This window comes from Frankliniella occidentalis, unplaced genomic scaffold, assembly GCF_000697945.3.
Source record: "Frankliniella occidentalis isolate FOCC.00 unplaced genomic scaffold, Focc_3.1 Scaffold289, whole genome shotgun sequence".
Taxonomy (NCBI): Eukaryota; Metazoa; Arthropoda; class Insecta; order Thysanoptera; family Thripidae; genus Frankliniella; species Frankliniella occidentalis.
The window spans coordinates 286,352-309,060 of record NW_026267415.1 but is presented as its reverse complement, the minus strand read 5'-3'; the positions used below and the strand labels follow the sequence as shown (position 1 = coordinate 309,060).

At 36.9% G+C, this 22,709-nt stretch overlaps 6 protein-coding genes across 9 annotated transcripts; 4 read left to right on the top strand and 2 right to left on the bottom strand.

Moving 5' to 3' along the window:
- Positions 1–17: 17 nt before the first annotated feature.
- LOC113207131 (ATPase family AAA domain-containing protein 2) lies at positions 18–8,998 on the bottom strand. The gene is made up of 23 exons (XM_026423532.2): positions 8,593–8,998; positions 7,917–8,043; positions 7,761–7,833; positions 7,381–7,675; positions 6,988–7,287; positions 6,827–6,896; positions 6,581–6,739; positions 6,319–6,475; positions 6,101–6,232; positions 5,892–6,010; positions 5,651–5,799; positions 5,316–5,564; positions 5,013–5,225; positions 4,747–4,928; positions 4,478–4,655; positions 4,176–4,361; positions 3,965–4,100; positions 3,549–3,705; positions 3,282–3,467; positions 2,991–3,193; positions 2,695–2,897; positions 2,123–2,611; positions 18–2,036 (listed from the first exon to the last, which is right to left on the bottom strand). The coding sequence occupies exons 1-23, from the start codon at positions 8,680–8,682 to the stop codon at positions 1,989–1,991; spliced, it is 4,101 nt and encodes a 1,366-aa protein (XP_026279317.1). The 5' UTR covers positions 8,683–8,998; the 3' UTR covers positions 18–1,988.
- A 282-nt stretch (positions 8,999–9,280) lies between these two features.
- On the top strand, positions 9,281–13,237 carry LOC113207128 (diphthine methyltransferase). The gene is made up of 4 exons (XM_026423529.2): positions 9,281–9,483; positions 11,923–12,544; positions 12,624–12,762; positions 12,841–13,237. Exons 2-4 carry the CDS (start codon positions 11,926–11,928, stop codon positions 13,232–13,234), a joined length of 1,152 nt encoding a protein of 383 aa, XP_026279314.1. The 5' UTR covers positions 9,281–9,483; positions 11,923–11,925; the 3' UTR covers positions 13,235–13,237.
- On the top strand, positions 9,478–10,609 carry LOC113207130 (uncharacterized). The gene is made up of 2 exons (XM_026423531.2): positions 9,478–10,104; positions 10,460–10,609. Exon 1 carries the CDS (start codon positions 9,585–9,587, stop codon positions 10,020–10,022), a length of 438 nt encoding a protein of 145 aa, XP_026279316.2. The 5' UTR covers positions 9,478–9,584; the 3' UTR covers positions 10,023–10,104; positions 10,460–10,609.
- On the top strand, positions 10,481–10,922 carry LOC127748660 (cyclin-dependent kinase 2-associated protein 1). The gene is made up of 2 exons (XM_052273632.1): positions 10,481–10,797; positions 10,880–10,922. Exons 1-2 carry the CDS (start codon positions 10,481–10,483, stop codon positions 10,920–10,922), a joined length of 360 nt encoding a protein of 119 aa, XP_052129592.1.
- Positions 13,180–16,229, bottom strand: LOC113207127 (Bardet-Biedl syndrome 1 protein homolog). The gene is made up of 11 exons (XM_026423528.2): positions 15,955–16,229; positions 15,782–15,881; positions 15,541–15,656; positions 15,276–15,446; positions 15,059–15,190; positions 14,730–14,984; positions 14,411–14,639; positions 14,150–14,320; positions 13,931–14,064; positions 13,727–13,861; positions 13,180–13,652 (listed from the first exon to the last, which is right to left on the bottom strand). Exons 1-11 carry the CDS (start codon positions 16,129–16,131, stop codon positions 13,479–13,481), a joined length of 1,794 nt encoding a protein of 597 aa, XP_026279313.1. The 5' UTR covers positions 16,132–16,229; the 3' UTR covers positions 13,180–13,478.
- LOC113207125 (vacuolar protein sorting-associated protein 54) lies at positions 16,229–22,709 on the top strand. 4 transcript variants are annotated; one of them, XM_026423523.2, is made up of 21 exons: positions 16,229–16,478; positions 16,578–16,715; positions 16,793–17,135; positions 17,563–17,685; positions 17,773–17,881; positions 17,963–18,138; positions 18,241–18,383; positions 18,466–18,565; positions 18,643–18,785; positions 18,879–19,005; positions 19,090–19,197; positions 19,282–19,434; positions 19,554–19,663; positions 19,752–19,892; positions 19,971–20,202; positions 20,293–20,425; positions 20,517–20,622; positions 20,702–20,961; positions 21,049–21,274; positions 21,368–21,520; positions 21,610–22,709. In XM_026423523.2, exons 2-21 carry the CDS (start codon positions 16,618–16,620, stop codon positions 21,713–21,715), a joined length of 3,090 nt encoding a protein of 1,029 aa, XP_026279308.1. In that variant the 5' UTR covers positions 16,229–16,478; positions 16,578–16,617; the 3' UTR covers positions 21,716–22,709. The 4 variants fall into 4 exon arrangements, with proteins under 4 accessions (XP_026279308.1, XP_026279309.1, XP_026279307.1 ...); XM_026423524.2 differs by having other exon boundaries at positions 16,229–16,715; positions 19,974–20,202; XM_026423522.2 differs by having other exon boundaries at positions 16,229–16,715.

The following is a 22,709-nucleotide window of genomic DNA, read 5'->3' as shown; positions in this document are numbered from 1 at the left end:
ATAAAGAGCTAGTACAGTTGCAACTATTTTTTTAAATTTATTTCAAACCTTAGATTAAGGAGGTATAAGCAATTTTTTGTGCAATCCTGAAATTAGATTACAGGGAATATGACAACACTTTGAGATGTCCATTAATAAAGTTCTCAAATCAGAATTAATCATGCCAGTCAAAAACGATCCTTGACCAACCTAGACCTAGACACATCTTTGTTTAAGACAGACTAGGAAGAATGTGTTTTAGACCATATTTTTCAGGGACCAGTGCATAAGTATGTGGACCCCAAAAGTCTGAGCAAAACATATTAGACCAACCCCCTCTTCCAAAAAACGAAAATTTACTATATTACAGTAAAAATAACCTAATTCAGTTCACAACAATGCATATAACCATAGGTAGCAGATGGCATCCAAGAGCAAAGAATGTGATTTTAAAAACATCAAAAATAATTTGAAAAAGAACACATGTGGTATTTAAGAGGCCAAGTGAATGAGGGACCAATATAAAAACCTTAGATTAGGGAACAGACGCTTCACTGTCTACTTAAGAGGGCAAGTGATCTTAAGAGAGTAAAGTTTACTAATATCACAGATTTAAAAATGGACTTTAAGGCAATTTTTATAGTTGAAAATAACTTGTTTTGAAAGATACAGTGCTTTAAAGGGACATTAAAATGTAATTCATGCAAACAAAAGACAAATCTCACATGTATCAAGATGATAGAAATAGCGGTAGTAATCAAATGCGGGTTGAATTAAAGATATTGCAAAAGATATCACTGCAACCAATTTTACCACATCAATTTAAATCTATTCTTCCAGCTACTGAATCTCCCATTAGAACCCAACAAACCAGTTCAAACAAAAGCACCATATGAATATTCTTACACACATGGACTAAGGCAAAAAACAATATTAAGCTACAGGTATTATGTACGCATCAATATTTGTTGGTTCCAATACTTCCTACACAGTATATAATTTTAGCTTCAGCTGTAAATAACATGAACACTATTTGAAAAACAGAAAGAAAAGAGAAAAGAAATCAGTTGATAAAAATTGAAGTATTAGAAAGAATGGCAAAACAATTTCTTAGCAAATACAAATTTAGACAATAGTTTAGACTTTTTACATTTATGGAGATACTGTATCAATCTTCTTATTGAATTAAAGTACAAGCAAGTTGATGAAGATAGATTAAATAGCAAAGGTAACAGTTCTGATTTAACTTATGTTTTAGCTTAAGAAGGGTCATAGATACTCAAAAACAAAGAGTTCTACTTTCAATTTAAACTGGACTTAAAAAAAATAAAACACATTTTAATACGTACATATGTTAAGATGCATCTTTTCATAACGAATCATGGCCAGATTAAATGTCTCCCAATAAGAGTGAGGAAGTTACCAGAGACTAGTGCATCCCACTAGAGGAGAGCCCAAAGAGTCATTGATCTGGCAGTTTGTGTAACAAGGGCACACTTCAAGAGCAAGGTAGAAATGTAGGTAATTTGGCTTACCTCCAATAAACGATTATAAATGCTAAACGACATTTAAGGATACTTCAGACTGGCGTGAACAGTCATTAGTCTTAAAGCTTTTACATTGTAACACAGCTGGCTTGTACACAGCTGATCAGTTACTGATAACCATGACTCATGTTTCAGTCAAACACTTAAAATATTAAGTCAGTAGGATGTAAACGTTTTAATTAATTGAAAGGTTAACTGAGCAACACAAACTGAACTTTCACTAGTGAAAAATTGGAAAACACAATTCATTCGACTAAGGTAGCACATTCTGTTCATACAAATGACAAATTGAGGCAGCATATACTTTAACATAGGTTTGGAATAGTCAAAATTAAACCAACCTAGGAACTTTAACATGAAAAACCGACCCTACCTCAGCTCACAAAATTTCAAGTCATGAATATGATTGTATGATTAATGAAGTTAAATGGCAGTGATTTGGCTGTATATGCAATATTAAGCTCAACACCTTGTAAATCTTTGGAAGCGTGCGAGTTCTTCTCTTAGATCCTGTAAGGAAACATAGATGTCAATATAGACTAGGTTGGACAAAGAAATGCTCACACATTACAAAATCATTAAAAGTCATTTCTCACCTGATGTAAAGAGGTACGATCCCATTTATCTTTGAAATTAAGGATCTTTTTTTCCATTCGGATAAATAGTTCAGTTAAGGTTTCCACATGACAATCTTCAGTTTCTGAAACTATTTCTTTAAGAAGTTTCTCCAACTCCGGCCTATTTATTAAAACTTCTTCATGAATAACTGTTGATGTTGAAGGTGGCTCATTGGCTTTGATGCCATCTGATGTACGTCTGGGCTTGACTGAATCAGTATGCTCTGATTCTGCCCTGGCTTCCTCTGAAAGGGTGCTTTCTGAACGTTTAGATTCTGGAACTTCCTCATTCATTTCTACATCTGAAGGTGTATTTTCAAGACTACCATTTACAGATAACTTGCTCTTATCATCTATGCTTTTCTCTAAAGGCTCTGTGATGTCACTCCCTTGTTTTGTCAGTGTATCACTTGGTGATGCAAGTGAGGCTGCTCCACTCACAGAGGCAGGATTTTCTGATTCACTAACCTGGAGGTAAAAGAATCAGACTGTAGTCTAAAACAGACATTTAATTTGATTAAATTGCGAGCAAATAATATATCTCTGCTTACCTCATGCTTTTCAATAGATACGTCTTCTGACAACTTCTTCTTCTTACGTTTACTGATAAAGCCCCGAGACCAGCTGCTTGGCCGTTTCTTGCGCCCAGACATAGCTTGGGTTGTTACTCCATTATTTGAAGCAACAGATGAATGACTTGACAAGTCACCATTGACACGAACTGTTCCATCTTTGCTTCCATTAGTAGTTTGTCCTTTGAAACATGAATTCAAATTACATTACTTAGTACCGGTAAGTTACTAAAAACTGGCAACATTTAGGCAACTAATAATGATGAATGTAATACCTTTGACATTGACTGAAGATGCTGTATGGATGAAGTGTGGTGCAGGTGCATATCTCGAAGGACTATCTTTGCGCTTTTTACGGTCATCTGCGATTGTCCTACATTTATCTTCAAAATCAGTGTCCATTTCAGCTTTTATTAGGGCATAAGCAGTGTCCCTAAGGAAGCAAGCTCTATGTCGAATGAGCTTGTCTGCTTGGTCACTGAAATATCAATAAGGTAATTTTACAAACGAATTTAAAAGCATGATGAAGGAAAATTTTAGTTGAAAATATGGTTGACAGAACATACCGATTTGGATTATACTCTAATGCATTACTACAAATGAGATCTATATCATCCAAAAATTCTTTCGCACAAGTGTAATGATGCTGATCAATTCGAGTCATCATAGTTTCCAAATCCATAGGCTTCTCAATGATATCATAATAGTCTGGAGCCTCTTCCACATCCACAGGTTTTGTAAACAAAAAGAACCTATGAAATAAAGAAAATTGAAATATTTTAATCAGAGTTCTCTCTTAATCAAGGTGGAAATGATTAGATAAAATATCTTACAGTCTGTTACGTGCAAGCTTAGCACAAACTTCTCTTAAGAAAATTCGTAACTCTCTTAATGTGTGTTCTTCCTTTGCATACAACTTTTGCAGTTCTTCCTCTGTTAATTTGGTAGGTTCTGGTGGAGGGGCTTCAGGAAGCTCTTCCCACGTGTCTTCTGGAATACGTAATTGGCAAAACCACACATTAAAAATGGCAAGGCACAATAAATATGTGTTTTCACTTAAGTCTGTGGCTAATGTCAAACTGTAGCCTAATGTCCTTGTCGAATAACACATTTCTGACCCTCAGATGACTTTCACTGCAGCCTCCAGGGAAATTGTGACTTTAGCCAGGTAAAGTGGATATTAGCTGAATATGAAACATTACCTGTAACATGTGTCTGGAAAAAAGACACATCCATAGAAGATACTCACCAGTGGGTTTAGGAGGACTAGGAGGAACAACGGTCTTTTGAAGGAGAAGGGGACTGAAAAAACTTGAACGTTCTGAAGAGGTAGGATTACTCATGGTAAATATCTCATCTCTGTATCTGCTGAAGATTTCACACAGCTGTAGGGGGAAAATTTAAAATTAGGTTTCAGAAATTTTATTGTAAGGTGAGAGATAGATTGTAAAATCACAAACCTCAGAAGGCAAATCTGCATATTTGATATCTGAAGTAGCCAATAGAAATACAGGGCTGTTCATATCAAGTTTCTGAAGCTGCATAAGAAAAACTGATTGAACAGTATGTGGCACAGAATCCCACCATTGACCCATTCCAGGAAGATAAATTACAGATGGTGGATTACGGCGAGCTTCTTGGAAAACCTGCATTTGAAATTTATACATACAAAATGAAATATCCATAGGCAGTGTAAGAATGCTTCAAAGAATAACTTAGATTAAATACAAAGGTGAGTCGGGAAGTAAAAGACAGCACTGACCTGGGAAACTGTCTCCTCAGGTGAGCGGGCACTGACTTCATACATGGTACCCATATCCAAGGTAAAGACTGGTATATGCTCCATGTGATAGAGTAGTGCTGGTGCTAAGTGAGTAGTTTGAGCTTGTCCTGCATTTTCCCCGACTATTAAGAGACGGGGGCGATGAACTGAGTGCATTCTGTAGAAGCAGAATGGCAGTAAGAGAAAAGTTAGAACAAAGACTAGGTTTGTTATTAGTTTGTTATTGTAAATAATAAAAATGTACTCACACATTCTTATCTCTTGAAAGTCCATGAGGAAAGATTTCTGTCAGTTGCTTGATCACATTTTCTAATGCAGAGGAAAGAAGTGGTTCTATCATGGTTGGGAGACGGTGGGCAGGACTAGGTGTGACTCGGTGGGCAGCTGGGATTATGCTGGAGCGTGCAAGAACAAAATCTTCACAGGCAACCTAAATGGAAAAGGAATGCATTATACAGTATATTTCTCACACAAAGCTTTAAACTCTAACTTGACTTAAAAAACAAGAGGGTACCTGAACTTTGTTGGAGTCTAACACTAAGCGTTTATTTGATTTGTAAATTTGAGGAAAAGTACGGCGTAATGCCTGGATTACTGATTCAGAACAAAGAGCTCTTAGATCAGAACCACAATAACCTGATGATTGCTCAGCTAGCTCACTAAGAACACTAGCATTTGGCTTGTTTTCCCACTTGCTTACATGGATTTGAAGAATTTCTTGTCTCTCCTGCAGAAAACAAACAAAAAGAACATTTAATGAGGGGCATCTCATCCAAGAGAGATGCTGCAGAAGGCTTCAATGAATGACATTTCCTACTTTGCAAGCAGGGAGGGGAAAGTACAATTCTCGGTCAAAGCGACCAGGCCGGCGAAGAGCTGGATCGATAGCATCTATTCTGTTGGTGGCGCCAATAACAATGACATCCCCGCGGTTATCTAGTCCATCCATAAGTGCCAAAAGTGTAGATACAATAGATGCATGGATTTGATCTTGTTTAGATGATCTGACAGGTGCTAAGCCATCAATTTCATCAAAGAAAATGATTGATGGTTTCTTTTGATATGCCTTAAAAATGTAAAAGAGAAACATGTTACTAATTTTATTCGGAATTCAGTGTAGTCATAGGTCAATTGCAAAGAGATTTTCCATACTTGTTCAAACAACAACCGAAGTTGCCGTTCAGACTCTCCAAACCATTTACTCAAGCAGTCTGCACCTTTCCGCATGAAAAATGATACTTTTCTATCACCTTGGCTACATTCATTTGCTAATGCTCTCGCAATTAAAGTTTTACCAGTACCTGGAAAATAATAGATAGAAATATATAGATAGGGAATGCAAAGTACATATGTATTGATGAAAATCTAAGATGTAGGACTTAGTCAGCCTTACCAGGAGGTCCATGGAAGAGAACTCCCTTTGGGGGTGTTATATGAAATTTTTCAAAAACCTCTTTATACAACATAGGAAATACAACCATTTCTTGTAAGCAATGAATGTGCTCGGCAAGACTAGAATTTGACAAGAGAAAAAAGGATAAATAGGAGTTATACCAAACAAATACCATGGAGGAAAAGGAGAAAGTGGTTTTCATATCTCACCCTCCAACATTTTTGAAAAGAATACTGGGATCAAGCGCCATAGGTGTTATATCAGCCAAATTCCCAATCTTTGCATCTTTCGAATGTGGAACTCCCATCTGCACACCATCCTTGGTATGATGTGGCACATGCCTGGAACAGGTACAAGTATTACTAATTCCAAAACGTGCAAAGGACACAGGATAAAAAATACTATGTTATCTGGTACACCAAATTACCTAGAATGGGGTTTCTTGTGGTCAAATCGGGCTTGTTCATCACTACTAGATGAAGAACTGTCAGGGGCAAACCGACTCTTTGTCCTATGTCCAAAGTTGCGTAGAAGAGAATTACACAAGGCCCTTTGGATAGACCTTGGTGGACGACGAACTGGTTCTACAAATACATGCATAAGTATGGATGTAAGTGATGGACAGACTATAGACTGTCATGCACAATTAAAACTCAACAAAGAAGACCACAACATTTCACAACACTGACCATGATGGGCTTGAAATCGATCAACAGTCGGCTTGTTTTTCCTAAGCTGATAACTTTGACGAGTGCTCTGTCGAAGGGAACTTCTCCGTGTGGATTGATCCTGGTCAGAATCTGAGTCATCACTCCCAGAGGAACTCTGAGATTGAGACATTGTTCCATCTTGAAATCAACAAGCAACAGAAAGTGGTACTTAAATAACGAAAAAATCTTAGAGGCCTTCATGAAAAAGATACAAACTCTCTTTACCTCTAGATGAAAACTTCCTTTTTGTTTGGCGACGGGCTCTCTTCACCCGGGAGTACATATCGGGAAAGTTCTGCAAAGGTACAAAAAAAAAAAATTGAAATCTGTAAGATACAAGAAAAATAAGAGAAAAAATTTGTTGGTAGGTTAATGGTTTTACAAACTTCATCTAAATGAGATGCTTTGCCACCACCACGGGTCCTTGTCCTGGGAGGAATATCCTTAGGAACATCCTCTTCTTCAGCTGTTGATACTTCACCATTTTCCTGATTTTCCATATCTTCCTTATTTTTATCAGTCACTTTGGGACTTGATTCCTTATCTTTTTTAACTTGCCCACCATCCTTAGTGCTTCTTGTCTCCTCCTCCTCCTCCTCCTCCTCTGCATCATCTTCTTCGGCTTTGGGTTCTGGCTTTACAGAAGATCGTTGCCAACGGAGGTTAGGACCTGCTTGTGGTGTTGTCTGAGGAAATTTCAAATGTAGGTCAGTAACATAAGGGATGATGGCAAAAGGACAGATAACTAGAAGCAATATGTGCCAAGATATAAAACTCACTTCAGTTTCTGGAAGATTAGGATTCGGACAATCACGACTTCTGCTACTTCGAAGTGAGTTCCCTGGCTCAGATGTGGCAACTTTTGCATTGCGATTGTAACTAGGATAGCCTCTGACAGTATCATCCCCAACAAGCCAGCTTGTCGGAGGGTTTCGCTGCCTTGAACTACGTCTTATACCACTATCTTCTTGGTGAACTAATTCTTCCTCCATTCCCATGTCGATGTGGTCAGTGCTTGTCTCTGCATGATCAGCATGTCTCCTTGGCGCACGCCTTGAGCGTGATGGTCTTGACCTGAAGCCAAAATTAATTAAGGTAAATATGTGGGATACTAGTACACATATAAGCATTTGGGAACGGTTTAATAATTAATAATAACCTCCTTGATTGAAATATTGAATCATCAGACCGAGATTCCTCTTCAGATTCCGACCGTAATGAACGAGACAGGGCTGTAAAAAACAATAAAACATAGGTGATAAAGAGGAATGATATAGGACTGATGAAAGAACCGATTTAAGAAAGGGAAACATACAACTATTGTATTTAATGCTGGAGCGGCGACTTCTCTTGGGGTGTTGCCTTGCTCTCAGTGACCAGGATGTCATGGAGGGAGCCACATATTCATCATCGTCTTCTTTTTCTGTGTCTTCAAACCTCAACTGCAACAAATAATGATGTATCAATTTAACTTTCTGTGTCATTGACTGCTTGATGAATGTTCAATATAGCAGCATCAACACTATAAAACAGATTAAGTTGGTTCAAAAGAATCAAAACCACTTTTAACTGGACACAGAAAATGTATATTCCAGATCAAAGGTTTTGAGGATAGTTTACTAACAGTACATTATGCGTTGTATTCTGATACGTCACTTAAACTTCAAGTGCAATCTTTTAGTGGAACGGAGACTTTGCAAAAGTCATCAATATTACAGGTAATGTCAATTGTAACTAAAAATTTCAGCAAAGAGAGAAATCATTTCTATTACTAGCTGCATTTGAAGAATCGCAGTGTCCTTGTTCCATTAAAGCATCCCTCAGAAGTAAACAAAAAAAAATTGAAGCATAATAACAACTTATGAACAAAGATAATAAATCAGTGGACATTCATCTCAGAGGCCAGCAAAAATCTGCGGCACGAAAATTTAAGAAACACAATCATTTCGAGTGGATTATGACAACAGGAGTGGTTAGGGTACGATACTTACAACCCTCTCGCCTCTAGTTTCCCTCGTGCTCCGACGTAGAGAGTGTGTGGTTGAGAAAGATGAATCATCTTTTCTCCGTGTTTGAACCATTCTTGTGCGTTTTTAACAGTTAAAAGTTAACAGCAAAGGTTGCATCACGAATGCTCCCCGAGAAACCTGAGAACACGCTATGTTACGTGCCTCCCTACGCGGCCTCGAAAACTTCCCACCTTCACGAACTATTTACGAAAGTTTTAAGAAGAGAGCGAGTTAAAAGAAAGCTACGTTAATCAGTCGTCTAAAGTCTACTCTCATTCTCTCTCAAATCACACGTCTGATAGTTTTTAAGTCGTTATTGATTTCAAAAACAAAACCATCTAAACAAAGGCAAAACAAACTCTCCCGGAAAGAGCGCGGGCAAGAGCGGGAGCGGGGGTAATGAGAGAGATGAGAGATGAGGGTGAAAGCAGTTTATTCATGAGGGGGAAATCATTCTCAAGATGTGATTGTCCACTTTGCTTCAGAAAATAGTCAATGAAATGAATTCTTCCACGTTAATACATTATGTGACAGTATGTAGTTGGAAATGAGTGAGCACGTAAGGTAGACGGGAAATAGAAAAGTTGCGGTTTCGCGCCAAAGAACCGCCTTGTAACGAATGGCCGAACCCTTCCCGAAGGCTAGCCGAAGGAAAGCCGAACACTTATTCTCTACATATTTCTATTCCGTTTGCGATCGGGATCAGAGCACCGTAAACCGCACGCAGCCAGCCGAATCGCTGTTCGTTCAGACTTTTAACTTGAAGATAAGCGAAGAATTGGTTCGTTGTTCGACAAATTATATTTGATCCTTCGAATCGGCACCTTCTTTCAAGGAAACTTGTCGCAAGACGTCTGCATTGTTTGATCTAAGGTACAGTGACGAAACCTCTTTCGTGGTGGGGTTAGTGTTTGGTTTGGGACGTCAAGCTGCGTCTTTTTGCATTATGTTAATAAAAAAATCAATTCCCAATTATGAGCGCATTTAATGGGAAAAAGAAGTTTCTTAGTCCCAATAAGCCACCGACACTACTAATTATTGACTACCGCCGGAAACTGAGCGGTCTGAAGAGAGTAATCAAAGATCTTGTACTTGAAAATGCTTACTTGTGTGACGAAGTGGCCCAAGTTCATGAAGACACTTTGATTCTGAAGGAGGAGGTACGCTCTTTGCTGAAAAGAGTGCATCAGCTAGAAGCTAGTGCTGGTATTGAAAGTACGTTGCAGCCAGCAAACTTCAATACCCAAGAAGGTCAAACATCATCTCCCGCACCAAAGAAGGCTGTCAAACGAAAAACTACTCACGATGAAGAATTGAATGGCAATGTTGCATCTCAGACCTTCAAACCTAAAGTTACTGGAAAAAGTAAAGCAATAAAAGAAGAGCATTTTGATGTAGAATTTGCTGATTGAGTGCCAATGGTACTGTTTTAGTCAACTGTCTCTGAGGTCAACTGTTTCTCCTTAGACTGAGTTCTTCCATTCAAAATCGTTGGTGTGTACTTGTAAACTTGTAGCTATTTTTTTTTTTTAGTTTTTTAGCTTCATGTAGTTTTGATAGAATATGCTCTTTGTGAAGTCAACCCTCACATGCACTTGTAAATCTTTTGATGCGATAGCAATATATAATTTGCTTAGTAGTTTAGGCTTTTATGTGAAAGGAATTGAAAGGCTTGCACAATTTGTTCTGAGATATTCTTCCTATTTTGATGCATAACAGAAATTGTCTGTATTTGAACTTCTTGTGCATTCATAGGTTTTTGTTGTCATCTGGTATTGTTTCTCTTGGTTTGCTGTGTTTGTCCAGAAAGAAAACATTAATTTTGACTAGTTTCATTCCTTGTTTTCAGAGTTGAAATATATTATCAAATATGGACGACGAAGTTCAAGCAATTGAATCTCCCATTAGTGCTGCTGCCCTGGGGCTGCCTGCACACCTGACTGATATTACTTTAACTGCAACTACACCAAACATCCAGCGAGTAGCTAATGGCAATGGCTTCCAACAATTTCCTCCTGGTCATTCGAAATATGCTCAACTTCTTGCTGTCATTGAAGAAATGGGAAAAGATATACGCCCCACTTATGCTGGAAATAGGAGTTCAGCTGAGAAGTTGAAGAGAGGCATTGTACAAGCTCGTATTTTAGTGAGGGAATGCTTAATGGAGACAGAAAGAAGTGCCAGACAGTAACGTTTTATATTCAGATTTCCAATTAGCCTGTTATTCTGAATTACACTTCCAACTAATCTGTTTGATTTTTACCCATAGTACAAATAATTGTTTTATGAAGTCCTCTGTATCTTTGGGTTAGCTAATTACTTTTTTCCTTCGGTTTTAAAAATTTACCATACAAGTTACTTATGTTTACTGTAACAAATTGATTTATACATTTCCTTTGTTCTTATTTGAACTACTTTTGTGATGAATGTGAACTCAGGGATTTCAATATGTTCTAAAGTGATATTTTATTCTTTGTTTGCTCTGTGTGCATAGTTTAACAAAGATTGTTTCTCATTTTAATATGGTGGTGTTGAGTCAACATTAGTTAGACACATTCTAGTGACATTAATAAGTTAAACAGTGCCTAACTGCAACATCATCTAGTGTTTCTGTAGCAAATGCATCAGTCACTTTTAAATACGTAAGTAAAGAGAACGGGTCTTCTACATTCAGTTAGATCCTGTAGCACTGTTAGTCATGCTTCTTTCTTTTTTAAATATATTTTCTTTGTATAGCATTTGGAAGCAGAGTTTAAAAAAATTGTGGATAGTAACTGAAAAGTCTGAAAAATACCTATCTATTTTTTACTGGCAAAACACTGATTGGCAGCTAATAAAAAATAATTGATATTTCTTTTTCTGCCCACTTTTTGTAGGGAGCTAGTTTTTGATTGTAATGTTAAAATAAAATCACCATCAAAGCTAAGATATTTTTGTTAAATTTTTGACCAATTCTCCATTAAGATAAGAGAATATTATTTTTTAATAAGATGATTAAGAATGTGTGTTTGTGGTGGTAGGTTTCTTTCAGATTGATATGCTTTAAATCCTGTAGGTTCATTCTTTTCTGTGTGTAAGAGTGTGTGTGTATTTGTGTTTAAAGGTGGCGTGTGATATGCAATGTATTAAACCGTGATCAATTAAATCATTATTTTGTAACTTCATTTTACTTTTTACACCTTCATAACATCTCTATGTACATACTCACTTTCAGTAAGCTGTTTCCAGCCTGCCACTCCTGACCAAAACACTTAGTAATAAATGTTATTTTAAGATTTAATTTGGTTTATGAATTTTTGTCATTCTTTACAGAAAATGGCTACATCAAAATTTACAACTTTGTATGAATGGGATACAGTTCAAAGTGCCGATTCTACAGAATGGTGCCCCTTGGCTCCAAGCCAGAGTATTTTTGTGTGTGGTACTTATCAAATTGAAAAAGAAGATGATAAGGCCACTGAGAATAATGCTCCACCAACAAGCCGCCATGGAAGAATTTATGTGTTTGAACTGTCCAATACGAATTCGTTTAAACCTCATCAAGTCATTGATCTCCCCGCTGTTCTAGACATGAAATGGTCACAGTCATATGTTTGTGGAAGAATTCTCTTGGGTGTTGTAACTGCCACAGCTAAACTACTGATATTTGAATTAAAGGAAGACAAGACCCTTTTTCAAATAGCTGAAGCTCCTGTGGAAGGTGTTGATGACTCAAAAGAAATTTTAGCTCTTTCACTTGACTGGTCCAATGCAAAGGATGCTGGGGTTTCGCAGAGAGATGTCCATATTATTGTTAGCCACTCACAAGGAGGAGCAAACCTTTTCCTTCTCTCCGATAAATTTGAGTTACTGGTAGTAGATAAATGTTGGGGGCATGAATATGAGGCTTGGATAGCTGCTTTCAATTATTGGGAGTCCTCTCTCATAATGACAGGTATGAGCAAACTTAATTTCAATCATTTCTCTGTTTTTAAGTAGTTCTTATCTTGATCATTGCTTAACTGATTTGCTAGGTGGTGATGATTGCATTCTGAAAGGGTGGGATGTGCGGAGTGGTCTGAGTTCTCCAATATTTGTAAATAAATCACACAATGCTGGAGTTACAAGTCTACATAGTAATGCATTGTTTGAAAACCTGCTCATATCTGGAAGGTTAGTACTTAATGAAAGTGGCAGATGAGTACGTATCTTTTGGTATTGTAATTTTTTCCTATCTTTATAAATTTTCAGTTATGATGAGTCATTACGTGTATGGGATATGAGAAAAATGAAAAATCCCCTTCACTCTACTGAGATGTTTGGAGGAGTGTGGAGAGTTAAATGGAATCCCTTCTCCTTTGATATGATTTTAACTGCATGTATGCATGGAGGTTTTAATGTAGTTAACTGCCTAAACTCAATTAAATCTGGAGCTGAGCCTCAAATCATAGCATCATACAAGAACCATGAAAGTATTGCATATGGAGCTGATTGGTCATACCTCAATGAAGAATCCATCAAAGTTTTGTTTGATAGCAGTGAGTACGGACAAACCTTGAATGGTAAAAATCATTGTATAGTGTCAACATGTTCTTTTTATGATCATAAGTTGTGTATTTCTCTTTTCTCAAAATCTGACTCTTGACTTGTCCAGTATGACCTTGTATTTTGTGAAGTACTATCTGTGCGGAAAGAATCTAACGCCTCTGATATCAATATTCCAATCAGAAAGGGTTCAATTCTTTCTTCAGTGATAGTACGCATGATGAGGTTGATCACATAAACACTGCATGTTTCCCTTACAAAAAAACAACAAAAAAAACGATTTTGGTTTCTTACAGTTGATTTGTACATTACATTCAATAAGATGGAAGGTTCTTCCAATTTCTTTAAACCATTCCTAATAAATCACAAACTGGCATATTTATGATGGCTGCCAAAACTGGTTGAGTCTGTCCCTCTCGTACAACCATTACCCGGATTTGATCAGACAGAGCCAGCTCTGATATATTCCGAATCATTGTTTCATAAGGGTATTCCACCCCCGGTAATAAAATAGGGACCTTCAATTGAATCATACAAAATTAATGATGGAAACAGCAGCTGGAATAAGTGAACAATGTCTTACTGTACGTACCTTGATGAATGGTTTTTCCATTGAGTACATTTTGTCATCAAAGTGAAATAGAATACCAATGTCCTGAATTAAAGTGGAGGCTGATATATTCTGAAGTGTGATCACCATTTTAAACAAAGGACCTAGTCCTAAGACCTGTAATAATGTCATAATAAAATTGAAAGCTTCATTGTTGGTGCATGAAATTATTATTAAATCATGTACCTGAGCTGAAAGTTTAACTGGTTCTGCACCTTCCAATGATATGGGATTGTTACATGATTGTAATGCCTGCACACAGGCTCTAGCAACATCAACTCTGAGCTGAAACAGATCTCTTTGAAATGTTCTATGCATCACTGAAAAAACATTTTTCAAAAACAAAAGAAATTAATTTTTCGAAATGCAGATGGTGCAGGTATTTTAAAAATATTATATACTTACTGACGCAGTTGTCCCTTTCTCTCATAGTTTGATCAAGAAAAAGCCTAGTTTTTTTGGGAATTTGAAGTTTTATTTGTTGGGCCACACCAGGAACAACATTAGCAGATGTGCTGCCTCCTTGCAGGTTAAAGTGAGCAGTTCTCTTCAAGATTTTAACCAATAAACTCCCATCTGGATTACAGGGTAGTATTGTGATTGTTAATTGTTGCAAAGTTGTTGTTTTTTATGTTTCCTTAAAGTTGTATGCATTCTTAGTCTTACCGACTGTGAACATTATCAGAGCATTCTCCTCTTGTCCAAACTTCCCAAAAACAAGCCCAGACACGGATTGTGGAGCTTTTATGACATCAACTAGCTGCCTACCATTGTAAAGTTGAAGTAGGCCTCCATTCAAGGATACGGCAACAAGAGTTGTACTCTGATGAGGAAGTGGTATGGGGCATAGAGCACATGCTGCAGCTGGCAAAGTTACCACCCATTGTAGTTTACCCTGGAATTAAAATAATAATAAAGGTACCCAGTATCTAATTATTCGTCTTTAATGATGAAAGGTAATGAAGTGCTATATAATGTTGGTTACCTTTTTTGAAAAACATTGAAGGGTTTGATTCATTAGAGCGATTGTAATGGATGCATTTTCTGGGCTGACTGTCATGGCAACCGGTTGAGCTGGCAGTTGAACCAGCAACTTTGATTCTGTCCACCCTCTTCTTGCAAGTCTTAAGCTACCATCTCGACAAGCTGCTACAATACGAAATTCTACTGCATGTAAACCAAAGGCAGAGAGCACAGCTGGTACTATAAGTGTTGAACTCTCTTGGTGGCAGAGTTTAATCTTTAAAAATCAACAAGAACATGTTAGATTCCCCTTTGATTTTAAATTGATTTTGTGAATGTGGAATAACAAACCTTCTCAAGGATTGTAAAAGCTTCTGGGTCTAAAACTAGTATTTCTCCTGACTCTGTGCCCACAACCAAACAAGACACTGCTTTTTCATCAGCCAAGGCTTTTTTTAAAGTTGTTACACATGTCACTACAGTCTAAAAATTTTAAAATCAAATCAATGATATTTTTATTTTATTTTATTTTATTTTATTTTATTTATGTTATTTTATGTGATCTTGCCTGTCTCTTGATAGGAACTTTGCAATACTGTTGAACAAATGATGGCACAGTTGTAGGATCTTGAGCCAATAGGTGTTGAGATTGAGTACTAAGCTGGGCAAATCCTATTTCCAACCGAAGGTTGTTCAACAACTCCATGAGGACACCCACTTCTATTTGTTCTTCACGTACCTTGATAATGTGAAGTGATAAAATAGAGTATTTGTAAGAGACATTTTCCTAACATCTTGTAATTGAACCAGTAAATAAAAGCAGTTGCTCATACTTGCATCCACAAGTCTTTTTCTAGAGGATTTACATCCATAGATGGCAGGGAGAATTTAAAGTATGGTCGCATATTCTTATATATGTAGATATTTGAACCTGAAGCAACTGCAATTGCTGTAGAGGGTGGGACAATCTTATTAATTAATGTAAAGTGAAAATAAATATACACTTTGATATCTCGATTCATTTTAGAAAATTCCCTTTAGTTAAAAAAATTAATAAAAAAAAAAATTTAGTACCTGGCATTCTTGGTTCACTGAAATCCATGTAAAATGATACAACCCCTGTAGGAACGTCTAGCAATGCAGTTTCAGAGTGGAGTGAAGTCCCTTTGTAGACCTACAGGAAGGATTGGCATAAAACATTTTTTTGGAAATCTGCTTTCTCTGGGGCAACAGACGCTTCAACAAACCTTGAGTTTAACATTAGTTGAACCTGTACCAAGATCAGCTACTATCAGTTTGAAATCACCATCAGCATTCAGATCAGCAAGTGTTATACAGGAGCTAAATGTATAAACTGCCGCTCGGGTATCTGTGTGAGCGTTCAACCATAATTGTTCGTATTCTAAATTCCTCAAAGAGGTCATTTTCTCAGAGTTGTTGAAATAGGGAAGGTCCACGGATCAAACGTTTTGTGGCCGCGCCGCACATTCCACACCAAACAAACAAAAATCGAGTTATCGAAGACAAGGTTCTCAATTCGAAAATGTCGGCGTGTAGATGGCGCTGCCATCGGGGTGTTGTGTTATGTATATGTTGAGTGTCACTAGTGTCATGAACTTTGGATTTTTAATTGTAACCTCCATGCTGGGTTAAATAATTCAATAAATTGAATGTGTGTATGAAATATTTATAACTGATCCGAGCACTAAATTGCCGCTATGCTCCGTAGAATAAAATTCGAAGTTATTCTTCTTTAGTGTAGGGGGTTAAGGTTGTAGTAGTTAACATCTGCTGTTGTTTAAATCTATGTGCAGTTCTTAGTGACACTTTTCGGTCATTTTTTGATAATTTTGATGGTTTTCCTATCAAGAGTGCCCTTGTGCTAAAGTCTCTAATATGCAGTCCTGGTAATGGCAACCCTGCCTCATTATTCAGAACCCAAAAGGGACTGGGGCACATGCAAATATTGCTTGAATGTGAAATTTAAAGGTCTCCAGGATTTTACATGGTATTACCACATGGTGTTATATTTTTCCGATCGATAGTATCAAGTTCTTGTTTATTTTAGTTTGTCTTTTGCTTCAGGCATTTACGAGAAAAGCATTGTACGAGAGAGGGAGGTTCCTATATTTGTCGTTATGGGCACAATGGGGTTTGCTCATCTCTGCCTGTTGATGGAGTAAGTGACGCCGATTATGAGGATCATGTACTTCGTCACCATGTTGGTGTTGCTAACATGTCAGCCGGTTCCTCCAATGGTAGTTCACAGTTTAGAAACATTGATGGTCGTAAAATGTCAGGAAATTTAAGCCGAAGGGTCAGCTATAGTGATGCGCCACATTTAGTCACTGAAAGTAGCAAGTGGACAGTGTATTCAGGTTCACAGAATCTCCCAGCTGTACTCAATGATCCTAACAGGGGAAAACAGGTTTGTAAAACAGATGATTTACACCACAAGCCAGCAACACCACTGTTGCAAACTGCAAACTCTATATAAAAACATCAAGATACCTATTTTTGATTGTGAACTGAGGGACTTAAAATTTTGCAAGGGTCTAAGCTGGTCAAGCCTTCCCCAAGGAAAACGTTTCTCTCATGAAGACCTCATTGTGACCTCTGAGGTCACTATTTTTGCACTTGTGTGGTCACCGGTGAGGTCACAAGTGCAAGAATCGTGACCTCTTAAAAGTCTTAATGAGGTCACAATGAGGTCTTCGTGAGAACCTTTTCCTTGGGTCTGAGTGGTCACTTGTGGCATTGCCAGCTTGTGGTATAAATTGTCCATGTTTTGTGAACAATTTTATGTAAATAGTAAATGTCAGCATAATAACATTTTTATCTTTTTTTTTTTACAGAAAGACTTTTTCACAAAACTGTGGGGTGATAGCTTTGTGGAAAGGACTGACATACCACCATCACCTTATTTACCTGAAATAACAGCTGCACATTTTGAATCTTATCTTCGGAAAATAGGCAAGGTTAGATCGCTTGTGGACGATTTAGTTCTTCCTTTTTGAATTACTTTTCTGTCTAATAAAGACCATGTATCCACTTTGGTTCCTTAGAGGCATAAGAAGCATGAGCGCATGAAAGTTACTGCTCCTCAGCCTGCAGAAAATTCCCAGCTGTTGCACTCTTTTCCCAACCTCAGAGTGCCTCCATTACGTTCTACAGGTGAAATATAACTTAATGCAATCTGCAACACAATGCTGTACCTTTAAAACTAACTGCTTTATAATGTCTTTGTTACTTTAGATAAATTAAAGATTGAAGTTGATGCCATTCCACGAATATTTCTTCAATCAAACTTCAGACTGAGTGATCCTGAGACATTCAATGCCGTTTACCCTGTATCTGGAGGAGAGTCCAATTCTACTGCATTGAGTACATCATCATCTGGCATTGCATCAGGGAAATTGTTGCAAGAGCAAGTAAGAATGACCTCAAACTTCACCATTGCATTAAAAATGCTTTCAATCACAATTTCCATATTTGTCACATGTGTTTTTGTAAACAAAATTTTATGATTTTAGCTCAGTCATTACTTGGATATGGTTGAAGTGCAAATTGCACATCAGGTTGCTCATAAATCTGATGCCTTTTTCATGGCAATGAGATCTCATGATGCTCTTATGGAACAAATGACAGAGACAATAGATGTTGTCAAAGCTTTACGGTATATAAATTGACTAAAAACGATTGCTCACTATCCCTTTCCTTTGCTGTTCATGATAATTTTAAATTTTGCTATATTCTAGGGGAAGTGTAAGACGTCTTGATGAAACTCTTGTCCAGGATTCTCTCAAAATTTTAAAACTTAAGAGGGCTCGTTCTAATTATGTACATGTATATCAAAAGGTAACAAGAATATTGTATCTAGATGTATGTTATACTGTGCTATGAGATTTTAAAAATATCCTCTTATTTGTTTGTAGCTGAAACTCATGGCTAGTGTTCGTGAAACCCAGCCAATGATCCAATTGTTGCTTTCAACTCCTGATTATGTGGCTGCCTTGGATCTAATACAAACATCGCAAGAAATGTTAAAACAAGAGTTGCCTGGAATTCTCAGTTTTCGGTAAAAGTGAAAATTAGTGTTTCTATCAATTTTGCAATTGTATTTTACATTGGAAAACATAACTTTTATTGGTTTACTTATTTATCCAACTAGACATCTAGGATCACAGTTACATGAGATGGGTCGTTTAATTGACAAAATGTTAAGTGCTGAATTCGAGCGTTATGCTACTGCAGACTTAAATCGTCCTTTAGATGGGCAACAAGGTGTTTTAGAAGGGGTGAGTCCTTCTGAAAAAATTATGCTGTATTGAAGTGTTCACTATATGTTAATTTGCACACTTATTTCTAAATGAACCGTTTAGGATAAGTTGGTATCCATCATACTTGGACTTCTTAGGCAAAAACATTTCAACTTTATTGACACATACAAGTCAGAGGCTTTCACAACTATACGAGCCTTAGTGAAACAGGTATGTAGTATATTGTAAACAACATTTTTCTCTCCTTACCTGCAAATTTAATACATAATATTTTCAATGTTTGCGCCCATTTAGATGGTAATTGAAGTGGTAGCAGCAAGTGATGGAATATCAAATGATGCAGATTTATCATTAGGTGATCAGATGCAAGCGCTCTCAGTAACCGAATGGTTTGGACTTATTCAACAAGCCACAGATACTCTAATGAACTTAGTCCTACATGTTAAAGTAAGTATGTAGTTTCTAAAGATTATAGTTTGCCTTATTAAAACATGAATCTTTACATTAAAAAATTTTCCCCTTTCTTGTTGGTAAGTTAATTAATTGACCAATTTGATGTTTTCTAGGCTGTGTATGATGTAATGAGAGATGCTGCCGATGTTAGTGCAGGAGTTGCTCGAAGCAGTTCTCTGGAAAATAGAGATACAGAAGAAAATTCTAGCAGACATATTTCTGTGTAAGCTTGCTAGATCACTTTAATGATGTATGATGTAATCAAGCTGTTTCTCACAACTTAAAAGCAATATGTCCTTTTGGTTTTCTAGTTGTGAACCTCCAGACATATTTCTGTCATCTGATGAACATGAGCGTGTGTGTAGCAAGCTGGAAGAAATGCTTGGTGCTGTATGTGACTCTGCTCATGAAAGATGTGCTCAGTTGCTATGTGCTCAACCTTCAAGTTCAAGGTGAGTTCTATCTGTGTTAGAAATATCTATCTTAGAGTAAGGAACTCATTAATCACTCAATAATTCTGTGCAACTTAGCAGGGACTCAGCTTCTTCCTCTACGAACTCCCACAATAGCAACGTAATGAATGGCAATGCAGTTCCAAATAGTGGTACTAACACTACCAATCTAACAGCTGGATGGTTAGTGGAACGTGCATCACCCTCTCAAGTTTGTTCCCTCAATAAACTTGTTGAGAGCTTTTCTGAGCGGTGTCATCAAATTTCTGGTCGCCAAAGTTCTGCTCTCAGATCAGCTTTCAAAATGCAGGTATACATCAAACATTGTCATTAGAATGCTTTATATAACATTTGTGTTTTCCCCTCTTGCGGCTTTAACATTAATTTTCTTCTCATTCAGGCAAGCAAATTTGTGGTTAGATTTCATCAAGAAAGACGCCACAAACTTAGCCTTATATTAGATAGTGAGCGATGGCGGCAGGCTGATGTTCCTGTAGAATTTCAGGCTCTTGTGACACGAATACACTCTACTGGTAATTCTTAATTTATACTGCACAAAATGTGTGCCATTGGCAAAATTATCATATATGACAATATAATTTATTAATGATTTTATTGAATTAGGCATATTTGCATCATCACGACCAGAAAGTAAATCAGATGAATCTGATTCTGAGCAACCCACCTCTGACATTCTGCAAGTTGGTGACGAATCATTCGCTGTAGTAGGGTATGTTGACTTGGCATTGTTTCCAATTAAGGTTGTTGCATTTTATTTATCTTCTTTGATGATCGTTTTCTTTGCAAAGGACTATCCTTTTATTGGTCCGAATGACAGCAGACTATTGTAGTTGTGCATCTGCTCTACCGGTTTGTGCCTCTGCTCTTGCACGCTCAGTAGCAGAATTACTGATGCATTTTAATTCTCGCTGCTGCCAATTAGTACTTGGAGCAGGAGCAATTCAAAGTGCAGGCTTAGATACCATAACAACCACAAACCTGGCTTTAGCATCCCGTGCTCTCCAGTTACTTCTTTGGCTAATCCCTCATGTCAGAGTTCATTTCATGGGTAAAATTTTTAATTACTGTTTGTCTGCATTGCTTATATTGATGAATTCTAAATTTAATTATTCCTATGATTCATTTATCTTTGCAGGACTATTGTCTTTAAATTCTGGAGCTTCTGCAGGGAATACTGCAATGCGAACCAGTGCCAGCAATCCTCTAGTCCAGCTAGACACTGTGGAAAGAGATGTCACAAGTCATGTTCAAGAAATTGAGGCAAAAATTTTGACCATTGTCTCTTCATTACTAAGTGTACAATTGGATCGTTGGGAGGTGAAGCCCCCTGTGCCTAGCCAACCATTTCGAAATATTTCAAGGTTTGTATGTTTCTTATACAATCTGCAATCCGTGTTTCATGTACAGAATAAATATCATAATAAAAATCCACTTTATCTTCTTTTTAATTTCAGGCACTTGTCAAAATTACACAAAGCAATTAGTGGTATAATGCCAAGTGAACAGGTTCAACGTCTGTATCGTGGAATGCACCGTAACTTTAAAGATAAGGTGTGGGATCACCTTGCTCGAATTGGTGTTGTAAATAATGGAGGACCACAACATGGGTTTGTATTTTGTTGTGTTACCTTGGTACCTGCATTCTCCTGAACCTGGTTCCCTTTTCTTACATTATTTATCTATGTCTTCTTTACAGTGTGGTAACAGCAGAGTTAACATTCTATTTAGAAACATTAAGATCACTTAAAGTACTTCCTGTTGAAGAATTAGGAGACCAAACCCTGCAAGAAGTGTGGAGGTGACATCAAAATCATAAAACCAATCTGTTAAATGTTATGTTCAGAATACTATAGCTTTGAGACTGAGCAAGTTTTAAAACTGTCTAGTGCGTTGTTAAAATTGTTACAAGTAGATGTATCAAGGCCTGGGAAGTTTATGTAAAATGTTTAAATTACGTAGTACCATTCAGCTTTACTGTAGATACAGTACAGTTACTGTTTTTTTAAAGATTTTGGTTTGTCATCTTAAGTCTTCCTTATCATAGCTGGCAAAGATTACAGCACACGTCTCAAAGTCTGATACTCTAAATTTTGTGTATCAAAGTCTGATGTAATCTCAGATTCATATATGATGGACTATGTGTATCAATGTGGTGTCAGGTATATTGTAAACAAGAAAAACAAGATATATTTTATATGTTAATAATACAACTCAGCCTTAGGCTTTTTATTTTCTTGTTGTACATTAATCTAGTCACAATCAGTTGGTAATGCTCTCCTATTATAATTGTTATGAAATACAGAATATTTTTTCTGTATTTTTATGTTGTTTTTGTTTTGTTTATTCTAACTTCTGCTGTTATTGAGATAAGTTTACACAAAGAATTTTGTCGTTCAATTGTTCGCTCTTTAATTTTTTCAGAGTTTTTAAAGCTTTTATCTGAAATTGTACTTTTTCTTAACGTGTGAGAAGAGAGACTGAAGTACAGTCTTGAAAATTGTGAAGCAGCCCGTTGTACATTACTGCAAGGTGTCTGACCAATGAAAATGTTCATTATTTTTTTCATTTTATTGTGTGAATTCTTTACATTCTTTTGGCGAAATGATTGTTCTTTCTTCTTGCAGTGATGCTTTAATTGATTACTTTTTTTTACGTAGTACAGTTATAAAAGAGGGACAGGGACCAAAAGTTATCAATCTAGTGAAATTTCAAAGTTGTGTTCCATATATGTTTTGTGGCGAAAGTTCACTTTAGCAAAATGTTCTCTCTCCACATACTATGAGGCCTTTCAATATA

Bases quoted from the DNA above. Each gene is read 5' to 3' on its own strand.
- LOC113207130 (XM_026423531.2), top strand. From the start codon at position 9,585: ATGAGCGCATTTAATGGGAAAAAGAAGTTTCTTAGTCCCAATAAGCCA.
- LOC113207128 (XM_026423529.2), top strand. From the start codon at position 11,926: ATGGCTACATCAAAATTTACAACTTTGTATGAATGGGATACAGTTCAA. The intron at 12,545-12,623 runs GTATGAGCAAAC...CTGATTTGCTAG, and splicing joins GTCCTCTCTCATAATGACAG to GTGGTGATGATTGCATTCTG. The intron at 12,763-12,840 runs GTTAGTACTTAA...ATAAATTTTCAG, and splicing joins AACCTGCTCATATCTGGAAG to TTATGATGAGTCATTACGTG.
- LOC113207125 (XM_026423523.2), top strand. From the start codon at position 16,618: ATGGCAACCCTGCCTCATTATTCAGAACCCAAAAGGGACTGGGGCACA. The intron at 18,384-18,465 runs GTATATAAATTG...GCTATATTCTAG, and splicing joins GATGTTGTCAAAGCTTTACG to GGGAAGTGTAAGACGTCTTG. The intron at 18,786-18,878 runs GTAAAAGTGAAA...TTATCCAACTAG, and splicing joins CCTGGAATTCTCAGTTTTCG to ACATCTAGGATCACAGTTAC.
- LOC127748660 (XM_052273632.1), top strand. From the start codon at position 10,481: ATGGACGACGAAGTTCAAGCAATTGAATCTCCCATTAGTGCTGCTGCC. The intron at 10,798-10,879 runs GTAACGTTTTAT...TTTTACCCATAG, and splicing joins ACAGAAAGAAGTGCCAGACA to TACAAATAATTGTTTTATGA.
- LOC113207131 (XM_026423532.2), bottom strand. From the start codon at position 8,682: ATGGTTCAAACACGGAGAAAAGATGATTCATCTTTCTCAACCACACAC. The intron at 4,656-4,746 runs GTGAGTACATTT...CTGCTTCTACAG, and splicing joins CTTTCAAGAGATAAGAATGT to AATGCACTCAGTTCATCGCC. The intron at 2,037-2,122 runs GTGAGAAATGAC...GTTTCCTTACAG, and splicing joins ATCGTACCTCTTTACATCAG to GATCTAAGAGAAGAACTCGC.
- LOC113207127 (XM_026423528.2), bottom strand. From the start codon at position 16,131: ATGACCTCTTTGAGGAATTTAGAATACGAACAATTATGGTTGAACGCT. The intron at 14,640-14,729 runs GTAACCAACATT...TTTTAATTCCAG, and splicing joins TTCAATGTTTTTCAAAAAAG to GGTAAACTACAATGGGTGGT. The intron at 13,653-13,726 runs GTACGTACAGTA...ATTCAATTGAAG, and splicing joins TGGAAAAACCATTCATCAAG to GTCCCTATTTTATTACCGGG.